Genomic DNA, 20,856 nt, shown 5'->3' on the forward strand with positions numbered 1-20,856 from the left:
CTTCCTAGTGATTCCCTAGAGCCCAAGGCTGGCCCTCAGTTCACGTTTGCTGAATGAATGAATAAATCAACGATCGTGGAAGGAGGGGGCTGCCGTCCTAACCCTGTGTTCCTGGCGTGGGTGACAAGGCTCTGGTCCAGGCTCCTCTGTGGGGCACATTACCTTTGGGGGACCCATGGTAGGTCCAGTACTCGGACTCTGCAGCATAGTAGGGGTCCGGGGAGTAGGCCGGACTGTACTTGGAGGCCTGGCTGACGTCTTCACTCGTTTTGCTCTTGGTTGCTATTGACAGATCACCTGCAAAGGAAATAAGGGAAGAGCTTCAGGGAAGCAGAGTGTCCTAGAAGAGCGTGCTGTACACTGTTTACCTGTCCCGGCCAGGCTCTGGCCCAGGGGGGTGAGGACACTTTGGGGCCATGTTCTGGGACACAGAGCATCAGGGCTGGAAAAGCCCCGAGGCCCAGCCCCCCATGTTACAGCTGGGACTCTGGATGCCAGACAGGGGAAGGGTCTTGCTAAAGCCCACACAGCACGTAGACGAGACTTGAACGAGACCCCAACTCAGGGCTCCTGCTACCACATCTCATGGACTCCCAGGTCTGTTCCCAAGTGAACACTAGGGCCGTGGCTCCTCCAAGTAAGATTAGATGGGTCCCAGGTGATCCCGGGCCCTTAACTTCCTCAGCCTCTAAAAGCCTGCCTCGTCTGGGATTTGAGCCATACCTAGGGTGGGAATTGCCAAGGAGAGCCATGTGGCCTTTCAACTTTCTCCTCACACTGAAATGTCAGACCTTGCCTAGGCAGACAATACGTCCCAAAGAAAGGAGCATTGGACAGGGAATCAGCAGGGCTGGGTTCTGGCCCCTGCTCTGCCACTGAACTTAGTTGTAACACTGGGCACATCCCCCCCTTCTCGGCCTCAATTTCCTTATCTGTAAGTGTCTGGACGGGTCTGCTGGATCCGGAGCCACCCAGCTTCACACTTCCACAACATGGGCCATCAGGCCTATGCACACACAGTCCTGACAGGGCAGCGAGTGTAGCCCTGCCCAAAGCCAGGCAAGAGGATGACCAGGGCCCAGAGAGGGCTGGGGAAAATAGTGGGCCCCTGACGTTTCTCAGGAGAGAAGTGACAGTCCCATACCCCGTACGGCCAGAGCAGCAGAGGGGTCTGGGTTTGGCCCTTTGCCAGCTCCTGCCTCTGCACCCTTCCCCTGCAGCACCGGCTTCCAAAACTTCTAAGAGCTTGCAGATTCTCTTAGACCTGGGTCTTGGGCGGTTCCTCCCGCCCCAGTGGATGCCATTCAGCCTTTCTATGTGCCCGCTGATCCATGCAGTCTACCCCCACTCCAAACTCATCCTGTGCCTGCTCTGGTGCTGCCCCTCAGAGCCCATCTGGAGAATTCACACATTCCCGAGGCATAGGAGACCTGGGGGGCTTCTCCTGGACAAATTGGCTTTGTCAGGGTCGGTATCTTTCTGTGACCCCTTGGGGTGCATGGCTTGTACCTCACAGCCACACAGAGATATGCATGTGCGCACAGACTCACCTGGAGCCCAGCATGGGCCCTTCTGAAACCAAGGACATTGTCTAAATTGTCAGATCTTAAGCCTGAGCCATCATTTATATTGGTAGAACCCCCCCCCCGCCCCCCGAATCAGCTCAGTGAGCTCAGACCCCGTCCTGGACTGTTTCCACCTGTGTTTCTGTGCTTCTCCCAGTGTGTGCTCCCCTCGGTTGCCCAGGTAACCTGCAGGGAGGGCAACACAGGGTAGTGCCACCCCTCTGCATCCCAGAGGCAAGGGGTGTGCTTTGTCTGCCGAGGCTCAGTAAGTGCCTTTGCAAGAAGGAACCGGGGGTCCTGGTGCTGCCTGACTTGGTTCTTCTCATATGGAGTGCAGGTAGGAATCATGAATGAGGCCAGTTCCTGTGTAGATTCCTAGCTCACACTCCCAGTATTTCTAATATGAAAGTCTAGGGCAGGGGAGGGGCCAGGGCACCTGCTTTTTAAGTCTCTCAGGTACAGGGGGTCTATAGACCATTTTCGAAGAAACACTAAATGAATGAATGGAAGAATGAAGGCACCCTTATCGAAGCCCCACTCCTTTCTTATCCACGTCTCCTCCCCAAGCCTTCATTTACTCTCAGGACACTGTGACTGAGAATAGCTTAGAGCAGCGGTTTCCAAGCCGGGGCGGGCTTTGGAATCACATGGAGAAACTGTTACAAACACAAAATTGCGATTCAGTAGGTCTGGGTTGGGGCGCAGGAATCTATATGCATCCCACATGATTCCAACGACCATCAAAGTTTGAGCATCCACGCCTGGGAGTGCTCCCAGTGGTCCGCTCATTTGACAAGTGTTGCTCTGCGCCTGGAATTTAGGACACCACCCAGCAGGGAAGGGCGGTTGGAAAGGAGGTGGGGAAACATTTAGGGGACACGAGGCCTTCCTTGCTCCTTTGAAGTGACACCAAACGCCTCCCCAGTGCCACCTCAAGTGATTGGGGCATAGCCCCCAAGAGAGACAGAATTGCAGCCTCGCAGGCGTCCCTCCCGGTGACCCCGGCCGACCTTCTGCACAGGTGGCTAACGGCCCCGCCCCCTGTCTGGCCACGCCCTCTTGCCCAGACCGTACCATGCCGTTTGTAGATCGGGGGTTTCCGGTAGATGTTACTTTCTCCAGCTGCCAGGCAGACAAGGAATTGACGATGAGGAGGAGACAGAGAGGAACAGAGAGAGAGAGAGAGAGAAGAGGAAGGAGACAGTACTTGGTCAGCTGATCTCAGAAAGAGAGGCTGTCAGCATCTTTCCCGAGGGTCCACTGTCTTTCCTTGGTGGACACGCTCTTCCAAAACTCAACTTCCCACCTCAACGCGTGAGGTTCTAAGAAAGGTGAGGGGAGAGGAATGGATGGCTTCTAAGGGTGCTGAGGAAGGGACTCGGGCTTGAATGGTGGGCATGCATACACGAGGTGGTGCGCGCTCAGCAGGACCCCATGCACGAAGGTGCCCCCTGCTTCCACCCAGCAGCCACGCCTCATTCCACATGGTAAGTCCCCAAAATGCTGCAGCCGCCCATTCCGCATGATCCGCCACCCTCTCCCTCAAAAACAGACAGGATGGGACCTTTCTGGGGGCAGTTGAGAAAGGTACGGATGAAACAGCAGGATGAGATCCTGGGGAAAAGTGAGTGGGGAGTGAAATTCTGAGCTCAGGGTTGGAAGACCAGGTTCCAGACCCAGCTCTGGTGAACTCAGGGCGAGACCTTGTCCAGACCATCTACAGTGTCACTGAGCCCCTGCCTTTCCCTTCTCTCCTATCATGCGCCCTTCTGCTCACCACTTCCAGCCATGCTGGACTGCTACCAGCTCAGTGTTCCAGGGCCTTTGCCCTTGCTATGCCCTCTGCCCAGGATGTTTTCACAGGATCTTCACATGGCTGGCTCCTTCTCATCTTTCCGCCTCAATGTCACCTCCTCCAAGAAGCCCTTCCTGACCACCCTGCCTAGCCCAGCCTCCCCACCCCAATCACTCTATCACATGGCCTGTTTTATTATGTTTACTGCCCACATCATTTACCTGAAATTACACTTTTACTTGTTTGTGTACACATTTATTAACTTTCTCCCCATGTATAAACACCATGAAGGCAGGGATCTGGGCTAGTTTGAGCACATTTGCAGCCTCAAGCCCCAGAACAGTGCTGGGCTATACAGACTGAACAGAAAGCCTCAGGGAATTTAAGGAACTGGCCCAAGGTCGCAGGCTTCCAAGTAGGGGAATGGGGATTTATTTGGTCCCAAGAGTTTTGATGCAAAAGTACGTGACTTTCAGCATGGTTACTGCTGCGTCCCATCAAGGCTCTCAGACATTCGAGGCCCTTCTCTGGCTGCTTCCTGGCGGGCTTGGTCAGGGCTGCCTGTGTCAAGCAGGTAGACTAAAGCCCACGGGCGTGTTGGGACTGCGGGGAGGGTTAGTGTGGGGGACTGGTTAGGGAGGGTCCCAGGGACTGGCTTTTCCTCGCTGCCGGTGCCGGCACACGGCGACCCCATTTAGCATGCACCCATGCCGGAAATTGCGGGCTGACAGCCTACCTGGGATGTGAAAGTGCTTGGGAGCCTGGTAAGAGGTCGGAGTGGAGGACCTCACATCTAACTGGCTATGGTATGGAGAGCTCCGGCCACTCTCGGGCCCTGGAGCGCGCAGGCAGTGGTCCCCAGAGAGAACAGAGGCACAGAGAAAACAGGCATTACCGCGGTGGCAGTTAAGGCAGCAGTGATGTGATGACAGCAGGGATGGCAGGGAGGGGCTGTGCTCTCATGCACCGTGTCTGCGGATACAAGCTCGACCTTCTTTTTTGGCCTCATCCCAAAGTCAGAGTTCGTGGGCCATAAGCGTCTACTCCACTGGGCTTCAGGAAGGTGCCTTTGAACCCCTTGGCTCCCCTCCCCCCTTCAATTGCTTCTTTCCTCCACCCTGCTCCACATCTGCTTCATCCCTGACCTCAGTGTGGCTGTGGATGACCTGACGGAATGGGGTAAGGCTGGGCCTGTGTCCAGTCCTCCGGCCCTCTGGGTGGGGCAGGCCAAGGGACAAGGACAGAGGAGGCTTCTTCCAGCCAGGGCTGCTGGGCTGCCCGCCACTCTCCTCTCCTGGCCACTTACTGCCCACCTTCCTGCTGCTTCTCAACTCCAGGTGCCCCTTCTCTCCCCGGCCAGGGGCATGTCAGTTAGGCCTGGCTGGTCATCTGGGTGGTCACAGGCCTCCAGAGGGCCGAGCTGTGATGGAGATCCTAGGGGAAGCCCTGGGCTGTCTCTGCAGTGGGCGCAGCCAGCCACTGCGTGGTCCCCCTGGTTCTTCTTGTTCCTTTGGGAGCTTCCCCCTTCCTTACCGGAGCGGTAGTAGTGGTGAGGCGAGCGGGAAAAGGTGGGGGACATGCCCTGCCGGCTGTAGGTGGGAGAGTCGATGTATCCTGGGCTGGAGGCCCTTCTCTGTCGGAGGTCCAGGTTCTCGTAGATGTCCTGGGAGAGGAAGTGGGCCATGAGCCAGACCGGCAATTAAGCAAGCCTGTGGCCCAAGTGTCTAGCAGGCAGGTGGGGCAGTGGTGTGGAATCCAGGATTCTGGGGGGGCTGAGGATCCAAAATTCATGGTGCAGCCCTTCCGAATACCAAGGCGCCCTCCCTGGGTTACACACATAGCCCGAGGAAAGCTGCAGACAAGTTTTGGGGCCTTCGCCCATCACTCAGAGTCTCTTTAATAGAACCCGTGGGTCAAGGATTCCAGGAGTGCCAGGGAGGCTCCCTTTGGGTAGAAAAGGCACTTTCTCTACCGTTTATGCCACAGCTATTGCCTCCAGGTCATGCTCCTAAGTCTGCCATCTGTGCCCTGGTCAGGGGCACCCTGGGGTGCTGGGTGGGGGCAGTGAAACCGGGGGTCTGCTCGGTCTGCCTAAAGGGACCCAAGTATAGAAGAGTCCTCCCCAAACTAACCCAGTTACCTGGGAGTAGGGAGATAATGTTCCCAGCGACTTAGGAGCGAAGAGTTGGAAGGCCATCATGAAAGGAGCAGAGGAGAGAGAGGAGGGAGAGAGGAAGAAGGGTTAGGCAGCGGAGCGGAGATGGGCCAGCGGCTGCTTGGGGCCTCCCTCCACAGACAGCAGTCGCGCCGACACATAGCAGGGAGCCCTGAGATCATACCCTTCATGTACCAATGGGAAACCGAGGCCCAGAGAGGGAACGGGGTGTCTTGGGGACTCTTGGGTACAATGTGGTGGGGTCTCCACTTGGACCCAGGATTCTCTATCACCAACTCAGAGCCATTTCGTGATCCTGTCCTGTCTACCAGTTTGTGACTACTCTGTGGTTCATGAGGACAATGTACAGGGCTGGGAACACAAAGGTTGGGCCAACCAAGGCCCAGGCTGCTACCGTCAATGTGGGAGCTGGGCCAGTGGGCAGTGTGGTGGGCTGGAGGTGGAGCATCCCATCTGCAGAGGGCAGTGGCTGCTCAGCCCCCCATGTAAACCCCACTCTTTCCATTTCCAAGACAAGTGAGAAATGCAGGTTCTTATGTGAAATCTCTGCATGTTTAAATGTTGGCAACTAATTTACATTTTTGAAAGAAAAGATACCTAGTGAAACAAAACAAATCTGGGAGTTGGCTTTGGCCTGTGGGCCCAGTGTGCCATTTCTGGCTTCAGGGGCATCAGTCTCTAGCTGGTCCCCCCTCCTTGGTCTATTTCAGGGGCCAGAGCCCCGAGACTCTCAGCATTGAGCTCTCTAACCAAATGAACGCTAACTCCTTTAGAAAGGAAGGGGACAGCGGTCGAGTGGGGACAAGAACCCGGGTCCCTGCTCCCCAGGCCAGGGCTCCTTCTTTCATCAGTCTCTGCTCAGGGACCCTGAATGGGGTGAGGACTCACCCACGATACAGCCTGCCAGGACCTTCAGGGTAATGGTCACCTGCCTTCTCCAGAGAACAATTTCTCTTGTCCAGCAACCACTTAGTTCTTTCAAAAGCTGGCTTTTGACAACTCAGAACTGCTGAGTTCTTAAAAAGCATCTCTCGCTTTGAGCACAGGGGCTTAAGGAAGGCCAGGTGCAAAACCCAGAGAACCTACGCACCAGGGATTATAAACCTAAGTAGCCACTGAGCCTGTCAGGGATGAAAGCTGTGGGCCGCGTATAAAATTACTCCACTAGGAGAAAAACAGTAATTTAAGTGATAAGCAGTCACAGGTTTGTGGCTTCAATGCTGGGGTTCTCGGGGTGGTGGCAACTGGGGAGAAGTGGGGAGCCCATGTCCTGCCTATAGGAGGCGCTGTTCTGTCCACTCCAAATAGTGGAAAGACACCTGCTCTGGTTTTTTAGGAAAAGCCAGATTTTGGGATGAAATCACTCGATTTTTAAATGATGACTCTAACTTCCTGTTTAAAAGAGTGCGGGGGCCGACACGGTGGAGGCCAGAGTGTGTGTGATGGAGTGACTGGGGACCACGTGGGCCTTCTCTCCTCCAACAGCCCCGGAGAGAGGGGCGAGACGCCATACCTCTCCATAGCCACATCTCTCCAGCATCTCATCGGACGTGTATCTGGAATGAGGCTCATAGGAAATGAGGTCGGGGCGTTGTACCTCGTAGATGGACTTAACCTTGGGGAGAGCTGCCAGGTCTTTGTAATTAAGGATCTCATTATCCACTTTAGCCTGGAGAGGAGGAGAGGTACAGGAAAGAGGCAGAGAGATAAGAGGGAAAGGAGAGGAAACAAAAACCAGACACAGGGGAAACGAGCTTCTCCAGTTTCCACTGAAAACAGAATATTAAGATGGTAGATGCACAGAATATTAGAACCCAGCAGGTCTTAGAGGCCCTCCCTTCCAAGGGGGCTCACACTGGTTGAGTGCCTTTTATGTGTGAGACCCTGCACTTTGTAGGAATTGTCTCCTCCAAATATCCTGATGGCTCTGTGAGGTCAGTGTCAATGTTATTACTGTTTTCCAGGTGAAGCTCAAGACGGTTCTGCGCTTGGTGTCCCTTAGCCGGTAGGTCTGAATCTGTCTGAACTACCCAGGCTTGGTGGGGACTGCCTTCCGAACCCATGCGGGGAGGACATCCTCACTCACAGCTCCTTGAAGGTGATGGTAAAGACAGAATTAATCACAGAGAGTGAAACCTGAGCTCACGTTTGGTGAGCACTTAAGATGAGCCAGACTCTGGAGTCCCCGGCAGGGATCAACTCCCTTGGCTCATATAACTCACAGTGCTACTGGCAGGCACTAATACCACCTTCTTTTCTGAATAAGGAACCAGGCACGGAGAGGTCAATGAACTTGCCCATGGTTACACAACTAGTAAGTAGCAAAATCAGAATTCAAGCCCAGCCCGTCTAGCCTTAGGACTTGCCTTCCCAGCTGCCTCTGTTGGCTTTTTTTTTTTTTTTAAGATTTTATTTATTTATTTGACAGACAGAGAACACAAGTAGGCAGAGAGGCAGGCGGAGAGAGAGGGGGAAGCCGGCTCTATGCCGAGCAGAGAGCCCAGTGCGGGGCTTGATCCCAGGACCCTGAGACCAGGACCTGGGCCGAAGGCAGAGGCTTTAACCCACTGAGCCATCCAGGCGCCCCCTCTGTTGGCTTTACAGAGTGGGGAGCTCACTGTCTACAGCTGGCAGAGGGCTGCCCTCAGAAAGCAGACCCTATATCGAACTGAGACAAGCCTCTAGCTGTTACCTGACCTTGGCTGAGCCCGGTCCTCTAGAACAGCATGGATTAAGAGACAGCTTCCTTTGCATAGGGCAGACCACTTCTCGCGGCTCCTGAAGCCCTGTCCTTTCCATCTTGGCACCCTCCAGCTGCTCCCTCTGTGCCTGGCTTCTGCTGTGGTCAGCCAAGATCTGACCCCACTGCTGTGACTTGCAAGGTCTTGATGTGAGAGAAATTGAGAGGCCACTAGACAGAGACTCCAAGGAAACTGTATTTATCCAAATAACATTCTTCCGGTGCCTGGAGGCTCAGGTGAGTCTCAAGGCCAAAACTACTGTAGAGAGAATAACTTTCATAAAGCCCTTACAAGCATTGCTATTCGAAGCATATTCCAAGGCCCTTCCACCATTCTGTCCCCGTCCCACCCCCCTGTTGTTTGGGCTGTGATGCTCATTCTCCATTGCTCCTAGATCCACCATCCGTTCCTCCTCTCCCCGATTCGGGCTCCAAGGCCCCATGGACTGCTTCAGAGGCTCCCTGGCTTTCTGCTGGGCTGGGCCAGTGGGGGGCACCTGCATACTGGGAGTGGTAGAGAGAGACACTGTCCCCTCACACTGTCCTGCCATCAGCAGCCACGGTGGGCATAGCTCCCATCCGGGGCTGCCTTTCACAGCTCCAGCTTTCACTGGACATTCTCTTCAGGCCTAGGGTGGTGACAGCTCCTGCTTTTGTAGACTCTGGATACCACACGATGTCTTGTGGGTCCCCTAATCCTGCCTACACCTCTGTAAGTGGTCGCTTCACAAAACCATCTTCAGTAAAACACTTAGAAGGGTGCTATCTCATTTCTGCCAGGGCCTGCCCATTTAGGCATCATGTCTGTGACAGTCTGGGGGTGTGTGGGTCAAGGGAACTATTATTAGGAAGGTCCCCTTGCTGCCTTTTGTCGTGGGATGTTCGATCTTGACCTTGAGAGCTCTTGGCATCTTGCAAACTTGTCTTGACCCATCAATAGTCATCTCAGCGCTTCAGTCCAAACCTCAAAAATACTATATTTATATTTCCTCTTATAGCCACTGTGTTCATGGGGTTATAAATGAGCCTCAGGTTTGGAGGCACAATGACTGGACAGAGGCTTCCCGACATAATTAGCCAGGAAGGAAGGAAGAGAACACGTGGAGCTGGTCGCGGTCTGACCTCCCGAAGATGGTTCTAGCTGTCAGTGGGGGGTGGGGCAAAGTCTGAGAGACCTGCCCCCCCCAACCCCGTTCATTGATGATTCTATTTTAACATCAAACCTCAGCATTTATGAAAATCAGACCAACACACACACTCTCTCTCTCTGCCTGTTATTGCGTGTCCCGACAGTGGTCGGTTGCCTTCTTCCCTGAGTTTGGAAGCCACCTTTAGAACGGTTTGATTTAAAACATGGCCCACGTAACATGTGGGGTCATTCCCCAGAGCGGCTAAAGGTGAGGTGTTACAACAGGCAAGGAAGGAGAGTACAAGAGGGGAGACGCATGCCTCTGCCAGCATGCGCGGGTCGCTGAGCTCAGTGTGCGAGCCCCAGATGGGTGGCTAGGGGCAGGTGTGCCCCGCTGCCCTTGGCCGTCTCTATGGAGCTGATCTTAGAGAACTGCCATATCTATCTATCTATCTATCAATCATCTTTCTGTCTATCTATCATCCTCTACCTATATCTCCCAAGTTTGCATATCCTGGTAGCTCTCCTGGAGACATGCTCAGTTTGCTAATAACCTTCTCACGGTGTAGACCCTGAAGTCTAGTTCATTAGTCCTGCTGTGTCTGGCCCCATTCATAGCACCGGGGGAGGCGGGGGGGCAATCATCATCTGTCTTGTTCTGGACAGGAATCTTCAAGGAGGATGGCCTGTGATCAAAGAGCTTATCTTCTGTGGGAGCTGCAAGGCAGTATTGACATGGATGTTGCTGTCAGTGATAACTCTTATGTCTGATTTTCATTTGAACAGAGGAAGAAAGGAAAGGAAACAGCTCCATTAGTGGGCATTATCCAGGGATCAAGGAGGAAACTAGATGTGGATTTAGGGTAAAATAATAATGGAGCGATGGTGGCCAAGGCCCACCCAGGGCTGGCTGGTTTGGGGACTGTATCTAGAATTTCTAATCAGGAGCCGTCTTCCTGTTCTAGACCATTCCCCTCCTTCGACCCCCTCTCCCCAGCTTAGGTCTTCTTGGCCCTTCCGACTTGGGGGCTTAGGGAAGGCTGGAACAGTCCACAGTTAGATGGCCCGTCTCCTTGGCTCATCTCTGTCCTCCCTGGCCCTGCCTCCCTCACCTGCTTTAACTTACTTCTGTTTCTCTATCAGGTCTGCGCTTAAATGTTTCTTCCTCAGGATTCTTTTTCCAGGTGGCCCTAGATAGCTGTCCTTCTGTCCCTCTGTTCCTCTGCAGCATCATTAGAGCACCCTGCACTTTTCCTTCCTAGCCCATACCAGAACTGCGACTGCTTCTCCTTGGGGTTATATATTCAAGGTCACGAGGACGGGCATCAGGTTGGTGCGGTTCACCACCGTTTTCTAGCACAGAAGCCAGAACTTAGCCCAGAGGAGACACTTAGCACACGTTTGTTGAATGAATGTATGAATGATTGGATGAACGGATGAATGATATAGCCAAAGGACCTCTGAGATCATCTGCCTCCACTCTTGTCCTTTCTTCCATGTCTCTGCAATGATGAGTGTCTCTGTTTCAGTGTCTTTGAGGATGGGGGGGCAGATGCCTGCTTGTGGTTGCCTCCTTATCACACAGCCGTATCTCCCCCTACTCCCCACTCTGCATACCACTCTGACCCCACATTTTTGTCCCACTCTTAGCTCACTTAAGCGTGGGGAAGGAGGCCCACTGTGCTGGTTTCAGAGCTCACCAAGAGCTCTTCTGTCTTTGACTTTCCTGTGCTCCAGCTGAAGTTGACCTTATCCCCCATAACTCTGTGTTTACTAGGCTCTGTGCTCCATGCGGGCAAGGACCGCATCCTCCCTGTGCCCCGCTATGTCTTGGGACCTAGCACAGAGTCTCTAGCACATGACAGGTGCACAAGAGATGGATGAAAACCTGACATCTGTCTTCGGCTGTCCTTAGAAACTCTTTAGATAACCAGACCTGCAGATAACAAAGACCTCTGGGGGGCTGAAAAGCGATACGTACGCAGATGACTCGGTTGGGTGACCCAATGCTGGATCCGGGCGGTGAGATGGAAGTTTCGGACGTCCGCCTATGCTGTGGGAGAGATGAGACAGAAGGAGTGAGAAGCCTCACCTCCCGCCAATGGGGAGGGGAGAATGGGCAGGGAGGAAGAAGGCAGCTCTTTAGGGAATAGCAATAACACAGTTAAATACACTTGCCGGCTTTCTGTACTTTCTCTTTATTTTCTGCCTTTGTAATCAACGTCTGAGTGTGAATGAAATGGGAAATGTGCAGGGCTTCAGGCTGTTGGACAGAATTTGGATTTGTGGTTTTTTTTTTTAAACATATTTGTAATTGACCTTTTAGGTAAGCATTTATTCATAAAACTTTTCGTTTGGGGTTATCCTGCCAATATTGTATTTACTTTAACTGAATAAAATTGGTTGGGACTCATTACTTAGCAGTTTGTTTATGTGACATGTACAAGCAGGTTCAACTTCCTGTAATTTGCAGAAAGTACTGATTCTTCACAGTGTATCCTTTGCAAACTGACATCAGCCTAAGTGATAAGCTTAAAAAAATCTTTCCCTGAAAAAAGACAATGAAGCCTTAATGGCTCCCTCGGCAGAAGGAGGGGCTATGATGTAGTCACTACATCAAATACTAATGATGTACTGTATGGGGATGAACATAACATAAAAAAATTATGGAATAATCATTAAAAATTAAAAAAAAAACAACAACCCCAGACTGGGAACTAAGAGTCCCTAGTGAATGAACTATGTGATTTCAGAGATCCCAGATTCGCGATCTGTAACATGAAGGGTCTGGTCTGAGGAACTGCGACATTGCCTGCCAGATGTCTCAGGCCACAGTTCAGAATGAAAGCCATAGCCATAGCTAAAGTTTAGAGTGAAAGCATTCTACCTGGGGCTTTACAGCAGCATCTCCCAAACTGTGCCTCCTGAACTGGTGGTGACTCTGGCAAGATGAATTTAGGGGGAGCATTTGATGATACTGAGTTGCAGAATGGGAGAGTAAAATGTAAAATTGTATTTCATTCATCTCCGTCACATCAAGGAGGAGGTCTTAACTTAGTACTGATGTATTTCAGCAACTGTCTCCACTGTTGTTCATTTCCCATTTTTTTTTTTTTAACAAAGAGAGTAGAGGCAACACCATCCAGCTGGAATTTCTAAGACTTGTTTTTAAAAAAACATTTTATTTTCATTGAAAGTATTTTATGGTTACCTTCTATTTAGAGTAAGTCATACTGGTTTTCCACTTGGCGATATTAAGATTTATATTAAAATAAGCTCCTTTAAGTGAAGAGTGGTGGGTTGATTTCAGGAAGAATATTAAGTCTGTAATGATACAGGTGGTGCACAGATGTGGCAAAAGCATTGGGGTTGTAGAAAGATAACGGAATTTGAGAAATGCCACCAAAAAGGTAGAAATTGAGGAAGGAAAGGGCAATTAGGTCTTTTTACTTCTTAAATGGAGAGGATTTGGAAGAAACGGGGGGGGCATGGCTGAGACCAAATTATACATCAATTATACATCTATTGATGTGCAAACGGTGCAAAAGGTAGAGGCACTTCTGATCTGATGTCATCAAGTGCCTGTCCCCAGCATGCACCCGGCGTTCTCCCCCACAGCGTCAAGGACTCAGGAGCTGGGCTCCTCCCTACGGTCCTTGGATCCAGAACCCGGATTCACAGGACTTCCTGGGACAAGTCAGAGCACAGTAATTCAGAGGGACACAGGACCGCAGGTGGCCTGGCGCGTGGCTGGGGACACTGGCTGTGTTTCGGCCTGCTGCATTACTGTGGGCAAACCACCACCCTCGTTAGACTGTGACTTTCATACCAGCAAAGAGAACATACAATGCCTTGCACCATCTGATCCATGGGGTTAAAGGAGGCAAATCAGACAGTGGCTGTGAAGATGCTTTACAAACTGCCAGTTCCCACTGTCAACTCTATTCTTCCTAATACATGGCATGAGGCTGGGGAAAACCCTCAGTGTTGTCTCCACGCTGGCTTCAATGAGGCCACCGTCTTGGTGTGCAACGCTAAGACAAAGGCCTGTCCCCAGAAATGCTAAAACTTCACAATTTGAGTTTTCAAAGTGCTCTCACATCCCATGTCTTTATCCCCTCAAATGCGCCATGAGGCAGGTGTTCCCACGAAGGAAATCTAGTGATATGGGCATGCATCTGGGAGGGTGCGTATTAAGGAAAGACCCCCTCTAAAGTACAGTGCCCCCAACCAGAGGCAAAAAGTGTGGTCTGGTATTTCTACTAGCTTGCTTACCTTTAACTTCTTCTCTGCCCGGGCTGCCTGTTTGCAGATGGGGTGCCAAACCTCAGAACCTAAGGGGACCAACAAAATAACAAAGGTTCAGACCTTTCACCCCTAGAGTTCTCTCGCCACCCCTTACCTCCCTTTATTTTGCTGGCAGCGCACCTCCCCTACACAGCAGGCAGGAGGACCCCCTAGGGAACCAGGCTCTTTGCTGCTCCATCGATCAGCCACTCCTGCTCTTTCTACCTGTCCAAATCCTACCCATGCCTCAAGGTCCAGGTCTCACACAGCATCTTCTTGCAAACTTTCTTACCTGCCAGCTGGGAGTGACTTCTCTCTTCGCTTCGATCCATAGTTCCTGGTATCTTCCCTAACACAGACGACCTCAAATCACAGTGGCCTGTGCATTCAGGGCCCTAACTAAATTAGAAGTGCTTCCGGGCAGGGCTGAGTTTTATTCATTGCTGGCTCTCCTGCAGCAGGCAGCATGGGATCTGACTCTTGGCAGAGGCCCCATCCATGTTTGCGGGATGCACGGGTGAGTGCATGATTGGCAGTTGAGTGACACATAGCAGGTGGTCGGTGAATATTTGTTGAATGAATGAATGGCAGTGGAGGTGAAATAAAGCGACCAACCACAGTGACCTCCAACCTTCCTTTCTCTTCAAAGACTTCGGACAGTGTCTGAGAGCTATCGCCGGAAGAGGGGGCGGGGCCATGATGTGGAGTTGGCTTCAGAGGACAGCCTTGACCTGCTAATTCCTAAGAGGCTCCAGACTCTGCAAATTTAGTATATTGCAAATGCCTGCATTTTATTGTGTGGGGGGCTGTCCAGTTGGCCATCCCCAAACTCGAGAGGCCAATTTGGAAAGGCATGAACAACAGGTGGCTGGTCACATGTTGAGAAGAAGCCCCAAATATTACACATTCCCCAAAGAAGAAACAGGTGTCGTGGATTAGAAGGAAAAGTAGGAACATATTATCCCTCTGGTGCCATTGCTCTTATCACCAGCCCAGAAAGGAAGGGGGCCAGCAAATGGCTGGATTCCTGGGCACCCAGATGGCATTTGTTTGTCTGACTTTGTTTTTAGGATACGCTTTCCATTATGGTTTGTTGCCTGGAACCCCCAGGACAGGAATGCTGGCCAAGCGACAGTGGGGTGGTGTGAAGTTGAAAAATTAGCCCCCAAAATGGAGAGAGGATAGGCCCGAGGTAAGGAGCCTGGGATCTTGTTTCTCAGCCTGGATTCTTGTTTCTGCTTGGCCCCTAACACATTCTCTCTTCCATTCCGGTTTCTTCATCGGAATATAACAACGAAGTGGGATTTGGATGGTGCTGGAGATTGTTTTCATCTCCAAGCTTTTAATTCTAGACCCAGTTTGTCATTTATGAGATAGATTGGGATCTTTCAATTTCGTTTGCCGATTTTTCTTGTGGGTTCTTAGTAATTCAACAGGAGATTAATTCTTTCTAACGTAAGGTGCAGTGGCTCTTGGAGCCCAGTAGAGGGACTCCGGGTCTGTGGCTCAACCAAGCCCGGTCATCACCGGGTGTGTCTGCTGCCAGTGGTGGGTGGGGATGCTTGCTTTGGGGAGTTATTCAAGAGAGCATTTCCGGTCCGGGATACTGTTGAATCCACTAGGAGCTGTTTACCCCTGGGGCTCCGGCAGGAAGCGCGTGTCACAGATCACCGCAGGAAATGCATGAGGGGGATACAGATGTCTCAGAAGGTGGTGAGATGAAGGGAAAGAGGCATATGAAGGGAAAGGGTCGGGCAGAAGTCCTCACGGGGGGTGGGCAATGATGAGTTAAGAGAGGAGGTGAGACTCAATGGTCTCTCCACGTCGCTCACATAATCTGTTCTGAAATAGAGCTGAGCCACAAATGACTTCAGTATTCAGCTCATAGGAAAGCAGGTTTATAGAAGAAGTAAGAGGGAAAATCAAAAGGGAGAAAGGAAATATTAGAGATGGAAAGAAATCAGAAGTTTGGGAGTTGGCGGGATAGCATCTGAAGAGGGAAGATATTTGTTGGTTGTGAGCAACAGACTTAGGTAAATTACAGTAAGAAAAGTGATCTGTTCACGGAGACCCCTAGGAAGTGGTGGTTGGCTGAGCTCAACGACGTGAGCTCAGACAGAAAGACAGCATCTTAAGTGAAGAAGGCCATTGCTCTCTTCCATGGGCTTTCTCCCCAGGGCTTAAAACAGCACCTGGCTCACGTGTGTTTCATAAATGAATGACTGGTTGGATCCCACCTCTCTATTTTAATGATTATTATTTTTTTAGTATTTTATTTATTTGGGAGAGAGAGAGTGAGTCTCAGGCAGACTCTGCACTACCATGGAGCCTGATGCGGGGCTCGATCTCATGACCATGAGATCATGACCCAAGCTGAAACCGAGTCAGACGCTTAACAGACTGAGCCACCAGGTGCCCCCACCTCTGTGTTTTAAAATGAGACACAGGATGAAAGGTACCCCGAAGATGATGGTAACCAGGACGGAGAGGGGACCCAAAATTAGGCCATAAGGCAGGGTCTTCGTTGTGGAGAAGAGAAGACTTAGCAGAAAGGTGAAAAAGAGTTTTGAGTAGTTTAATGCTTCTCTGCAGGAAGAGCAATGAACTTGTTCTGCACGTCTTGTCATGTAGAACCAGGACCAAGGGCAGAAGTTTCGGGGGAAGAAAATTCAATGTCTGAGGACCGAATGGGTCCATTCTGAGTGTGAGCTCCCTGTCCCTAGAAGTATGTAAGTACACATTGGGGGGGGGTACATGCTCAGCAAGGATATTATAGAGGAGACATATAATGAGGTAGTTATCCTAATGGATGTTTACTTTCCCTCCCATCCCTTGGGGAGTCTGTGTTTTCATCTTCACAGATTTCTCTGTATAGAAAAAATGAATTATTTGCTTCTATCCAGTAAATCCAGTGAATTAGACTGGAATGTAAGTTCTACCAGGAGAGGGATTCACATCTGTCTTATCTGTAGATACAGCTGCAGGGACTGTAGATTCTCAATAAATACTCATGGAGTGAATGAATAAAACAAAAGAAACACATTATTCTGTTTTAGGCCAGTTGAGTTCTCTAAGCTGGGCTCCGGAATTTGGACAAACAGTACAATTTAGACTCTGATTTGACAGCTACAATTCCAGAGTGAGTTTCTATCAGAATATTCACTGGACTGGGGTTTGCCCAAGTGGGAGCTGTGGCCCAGTTGTCCAGAAGCCTGGTAAAATGCAGATTCCTGGGCTCCCAGGAGGCCCCTGAAGTCAGCTCCTGGGGGTGGGCGGGGCCTGATAATCTGCGACAAGCTCCCCAGGGACTTAGGATTCCAAAGTGGAGAACCACAGGGCTGAGTACTCCTTGACACTCCAATTCTGTTCCTTTGGAATGTGATGGGATAAAGAACCAGTTGTATAAGACAGAGGAATGTCTTGACTTCTTGTAGGAAGTTAACACCTTTTGCTGGTTAGGCTCCTGGTTCCATGAGTCACACCCTTGTCCTCGGACACTGTCCTGCGGTTCAAACCTCGTGTAGAAGTTACGGAGGGGAGGGATTAGCTATTTCCTTGTGAACTGACTCAGAGGCCAAGATTGGGATCTCCAAAGCTGTCCCTTGGCCGATGGTAAGGCTCTTCTTAATCCCCAGAACAGGAAACATCAGCCTTGTCTCTCTGACTGGTGACGGCACACCCCACATTTGGGTTATTCTTTTGGGTTACTTAACGTTTGGGAACCCACCCTTCTCTCTGCGGGACATTGAAATTCAATTTGCCAACCTCCCCCCCCCTCTCCCCGCATTAGTGGAGATTTTAAGGCCAAAGCCAGACCTGGTCCCACAGTCTTCCAGACCACCCAGCCAGGCTTATGAACATAGCAGTGACGGAACCCAGCTCACCCAAAGGTTCTATTTGCCCAGCACGGCGTTTTTTTGTTTTTCGGTATCTGAATGCTTTTCGACCCGGCAGGTGGCCAGTGACCCTCCCTGCTGTCTGCCTCCGGGTCCTTCTCTTCCATTTCAGTAGGCAGTTAGATTTTCAAGCCCGGATCCCAGCCAGGATGTACTCTCACAGCAGCTTTCTTCCCCGGACTTCTCATGACCATAGCAGGATGAGGTTTCTCAAAGTTCTGCCTGTTTGTCAGTGGAACAACCTCTGTGACTCAGACTTGCTAGGATCTTGGAATGGCTTTTTTTTTTTTTTAATTTTTAAATTTTTTTATAAACATATAATGTATTTTTATCCCCAGGGATACAGGTCTGTGAATCGCCAGGTTTACACATTTCACAGCACTCACCATATGGAATGGCTCTTTTAAAATCCCTGCCCGGACACAGAGACATGCTGTACCCACACAGTGACTAGCATTCAGCCATAAAAAGGAAGGAAACACTGATACATGTGATAACATGGATGGATCTAGAAAAAATGCTGTGCTAAGTGAAAGAAGCCAGACATAAAAGCCTATGTGTTGTAGGATTCTTCCATCTATACGAAATTTCTCAAATAGGTAAACTATAGAGACAGATGGCACATTCGTAGTTGCCAGGCTCTAGCGGGAGGGGGAATGGGAAGTGTTCAGTGGGTATGTGTTTCCTTTTGGGGTAAAAATGTTTTGTAACTAGATAGAGGAGGTCGTTGTACAGCATTGTCAAGATCCTAAAAGCTACTGAATTGTATACCGTAAAATGGTTACTTTTAGGATACATGAATTTTACCTTGAACCTGAAAATCCCCACTCCCTGCCCCTAGCAGGTGGACGGCTTCTGTAGACCACAGGATACTTGACGTTTCACTTATTACTGAAGGGTCCCAAACTCCGCAATAGGGAGACAAGTGAGCCTTTCTGTCGCATCTGACCCACAATAACAACCCAAGTATAATCTTGGGCCCTGATAAGTCTTTTCCGCGTATTGTGCAATCTATGCCTTATTTGTCCTAATATTCTTCTGGGGTCTGAATGCCAGTTACATCACTGCTTACCTCCATCGTCTAGAGCAAGTCAGTTACCTTTCTGTGCCTCAGTCTCCCCACTGATGAAATGGGAATGATAACACTATCTGCCTCAGAGGTCTGTTGTGGCCTTTAGTGAGTTCATATTCATAGAGCAGGTAGCACAAGGTCTGTTAGCGTGGGCAGTATGCAAATGTTAGCTGTTGTAGTTATCATCATCTACCCTCCCCTACCAAAAAACCCCTCTTTGCCAGGATCCAGTGTGGGGAAGGGGAAAGGAGTACCGGAGAGACCCAAGGGCAGGATGGGTAGAGTTTACTCTTCTTCTACTCCCGGGAACTTTGGTCCTGGGGGAGTGAGGGGCCTGCGGCAAGCACAGGGTTGGCTATGTGGGTGGAGTTGGTGAACAGAAGCCGGGTTTGGCTGCCAGCACAACCCTCAGGGAGCCTGGGCTTGGGCCCAGGGACGAGGGCAGCTCAGGAGACGTAGAAAAGCCTCATTTGCCTCCGCTGAGAGGATCAAGTGGGCTTGAAGCTTAATAAAGAGGTGGAGGGAGAAAGTGCTCAGCTCCCAGGAAGCTGGTTAGCATGCAGGCTAGGGGGCGGGATGAAGGAAGGAGTGTGGCAGCACCCAGGTGCAGAGGCTCACGGGAAATACTCACTGCTGATCACGAGAGTGATGCCGGCAATTACACTGCAAGGAGTGCTTACTACGTGTCACCCACTAAGCTTCCTTATTATTGTTAGTATTATAACTAACATTTAGAAAGCGCCTATGCCAGGCCTTACGCTACATACCTTAGAACAGTGGTACTTAAGTCAAGGCTCACCACGATAATTAACATTTACTGACCCTAGAGGCTAAGCCGTATGCTAAGCGTTATTACTAATGACGGTAATGTTGACCACAGCCAGCATTTTTGAGCGCATGCGTCACGGGGCGTGGCCATTTCTACATTCCCGGATGTTTACATGATCTCAGATGGGCAGACCTGGGAGGGCCAGGCTCAGTGCAAAGCCTTCCTCGTGCATTCGCTCCCTTAATCCCACAGCCTGGCGAGGTGGGCCTAGTGCTATCCCTGTTTTCAGATGGGGACATTGGGGTGTCTCGCTCTGTCCAGCATGGTGTCCTCGCCCTGGCCTGGGTATGCACATATGACCGACTCAGGCTCCACAGAGCCTCTCTGGGACTTCTGTGCTGAACTTGACACGGAATACTGCCCCTCTGGGACCACGGAGCCCTCCTTTCCCAATACTGAGACAGCCGGTGCAGGGCTGGACACCGGGTGGTCACGCACTGAAGGAAGCAAAGAGCAGAACCACCTGCGACCCCTGTGGGCTCCTCAACCCCATCGTGCCGCTTCTAGATGCTTCTCAGTTCTGTGAGATGATCAGTCCCCTTTTACCTAATGTTCTTTCTACCACCTAAAAAGTCCAGACTAATAAAATATCTCGTTGAGTGAAAACCCGAGTATCTGACAAGTTCTTGACTTGCCCAGCGGGCAATTTTGTTTCTCAGGAAATAGAGGAAGCAGCCAGGGAAATTGCTACTCAGGACCTAATTCTGACCAACACGGACAAATTGGCTGGCGAAGTAGATGCGACATGTAACTCTCGAGAAAATAGCCACATTGTCTGGAGTTTGAGGTTACCGGAAAGAAGAAGCAAGTTGCAAACAGACTTTAAAATATCAACTTCAAACTACTACGCTATAATATTTTCTATAGGCTGCAAGATGTTTGGTAACCCTAAAAGTCTAAAAAAAAAATCGCAGCTCATCCAAAATGAAAATGTAGTCTATTTCAAGTGAAATAGGCTTAGTAGATTCAGACGTTAGGAGGTATCAATTTAGTACAGTAACAGGATATGTTTGAAGAGTCTAAAATTATGTAGCAGGATTGGGGAAACATGAGATTTAAAGTTTTGAAGCATTACTCCTACAAGCTAAGCTGTCAGTAGAGAGATCCAATTTAAAGTAACAATGCTAAACTAGCTTATAGCAACCAATAGTACGTTGGTGCCTTTTAAAGTGTGGTTTGATGAGACACGTAGATATGACTGAGGGCTGGTGTTCTCCAAAGCCATAATAACGGGAGGCACCTGCCCTGAACATCTGTTTGTTCCATGCACCTCTTTTAAGGTACTTGTCAGAGGAAAAAGAAGCCTTCCTGTATGTCAGTGGCATCCCCAGCTGTGCCAGAAATACACACCTCCTGGTGCCAGAACC

General features: G+C 50.6%; 1 protein-coding gene across 6 annotated transcripts in view; it reads right to left on the reverse strand.

Moving 5' to 3' along the window:
* Nucleotides 1-20,856, reverse strand: part of ABLIM3 (actin binding LIM protein family member 3) — a 109,607-nt gene that overhangs the window by 13,846 nt on the left and 74,905 nt on the right. The window contains exons 9-16 of one of the 6 annotated variants that reach the window (XM_045999542.1): nt 13,681-13,739; nt 11,387-11,458; nt 7,050-7,205; nt 5,501-5,530; nt 4,894-5,023; nt 4,097-4,195; nt 2,640-2,687; nt 163-297 (exon numbers count right to left, since the gene is read on the reverse strand). In XM_045999542.1, coding sequence (XP_045855498.1) covers nt 163-297; nt 2,640-2,687; nt 4,097-4,195; nt 4,894-5,023; nt 5,501-5,530; nt 7,050-7,205; nt 11,387-11,458; nt 13,681-13,739 — 729 coding nt within the window. The remainder of the gene's footprint in view (nt 1-162; nt 298-2,639; nt 2,688-4,096; nt 4,196-4,893; nt 5,024-5,500; nt 5,531-7,049; nt 7,206-11,386; nt 11,459-13,680; nt 13,740-20,856) is intronic. The other 5 variants (XM_045999543.1, XM_045999545.1, XM_045999544.1 and 2 more) reach the window with 5 other exon arrangements.

Source organism: Meles meles, chromosome 3, assembly GCF_922984935.1.
Source record: "Meles meles chromosome 3, mMelMel3.1 paternal haplotype, whole genome shotgun sequence".
Classification (NCBI taxonomy): Eukaryota; Metazoa; Chordata; class Mammalia; order Carnivora; family Mustelidae; genus Meles; species Meles meles.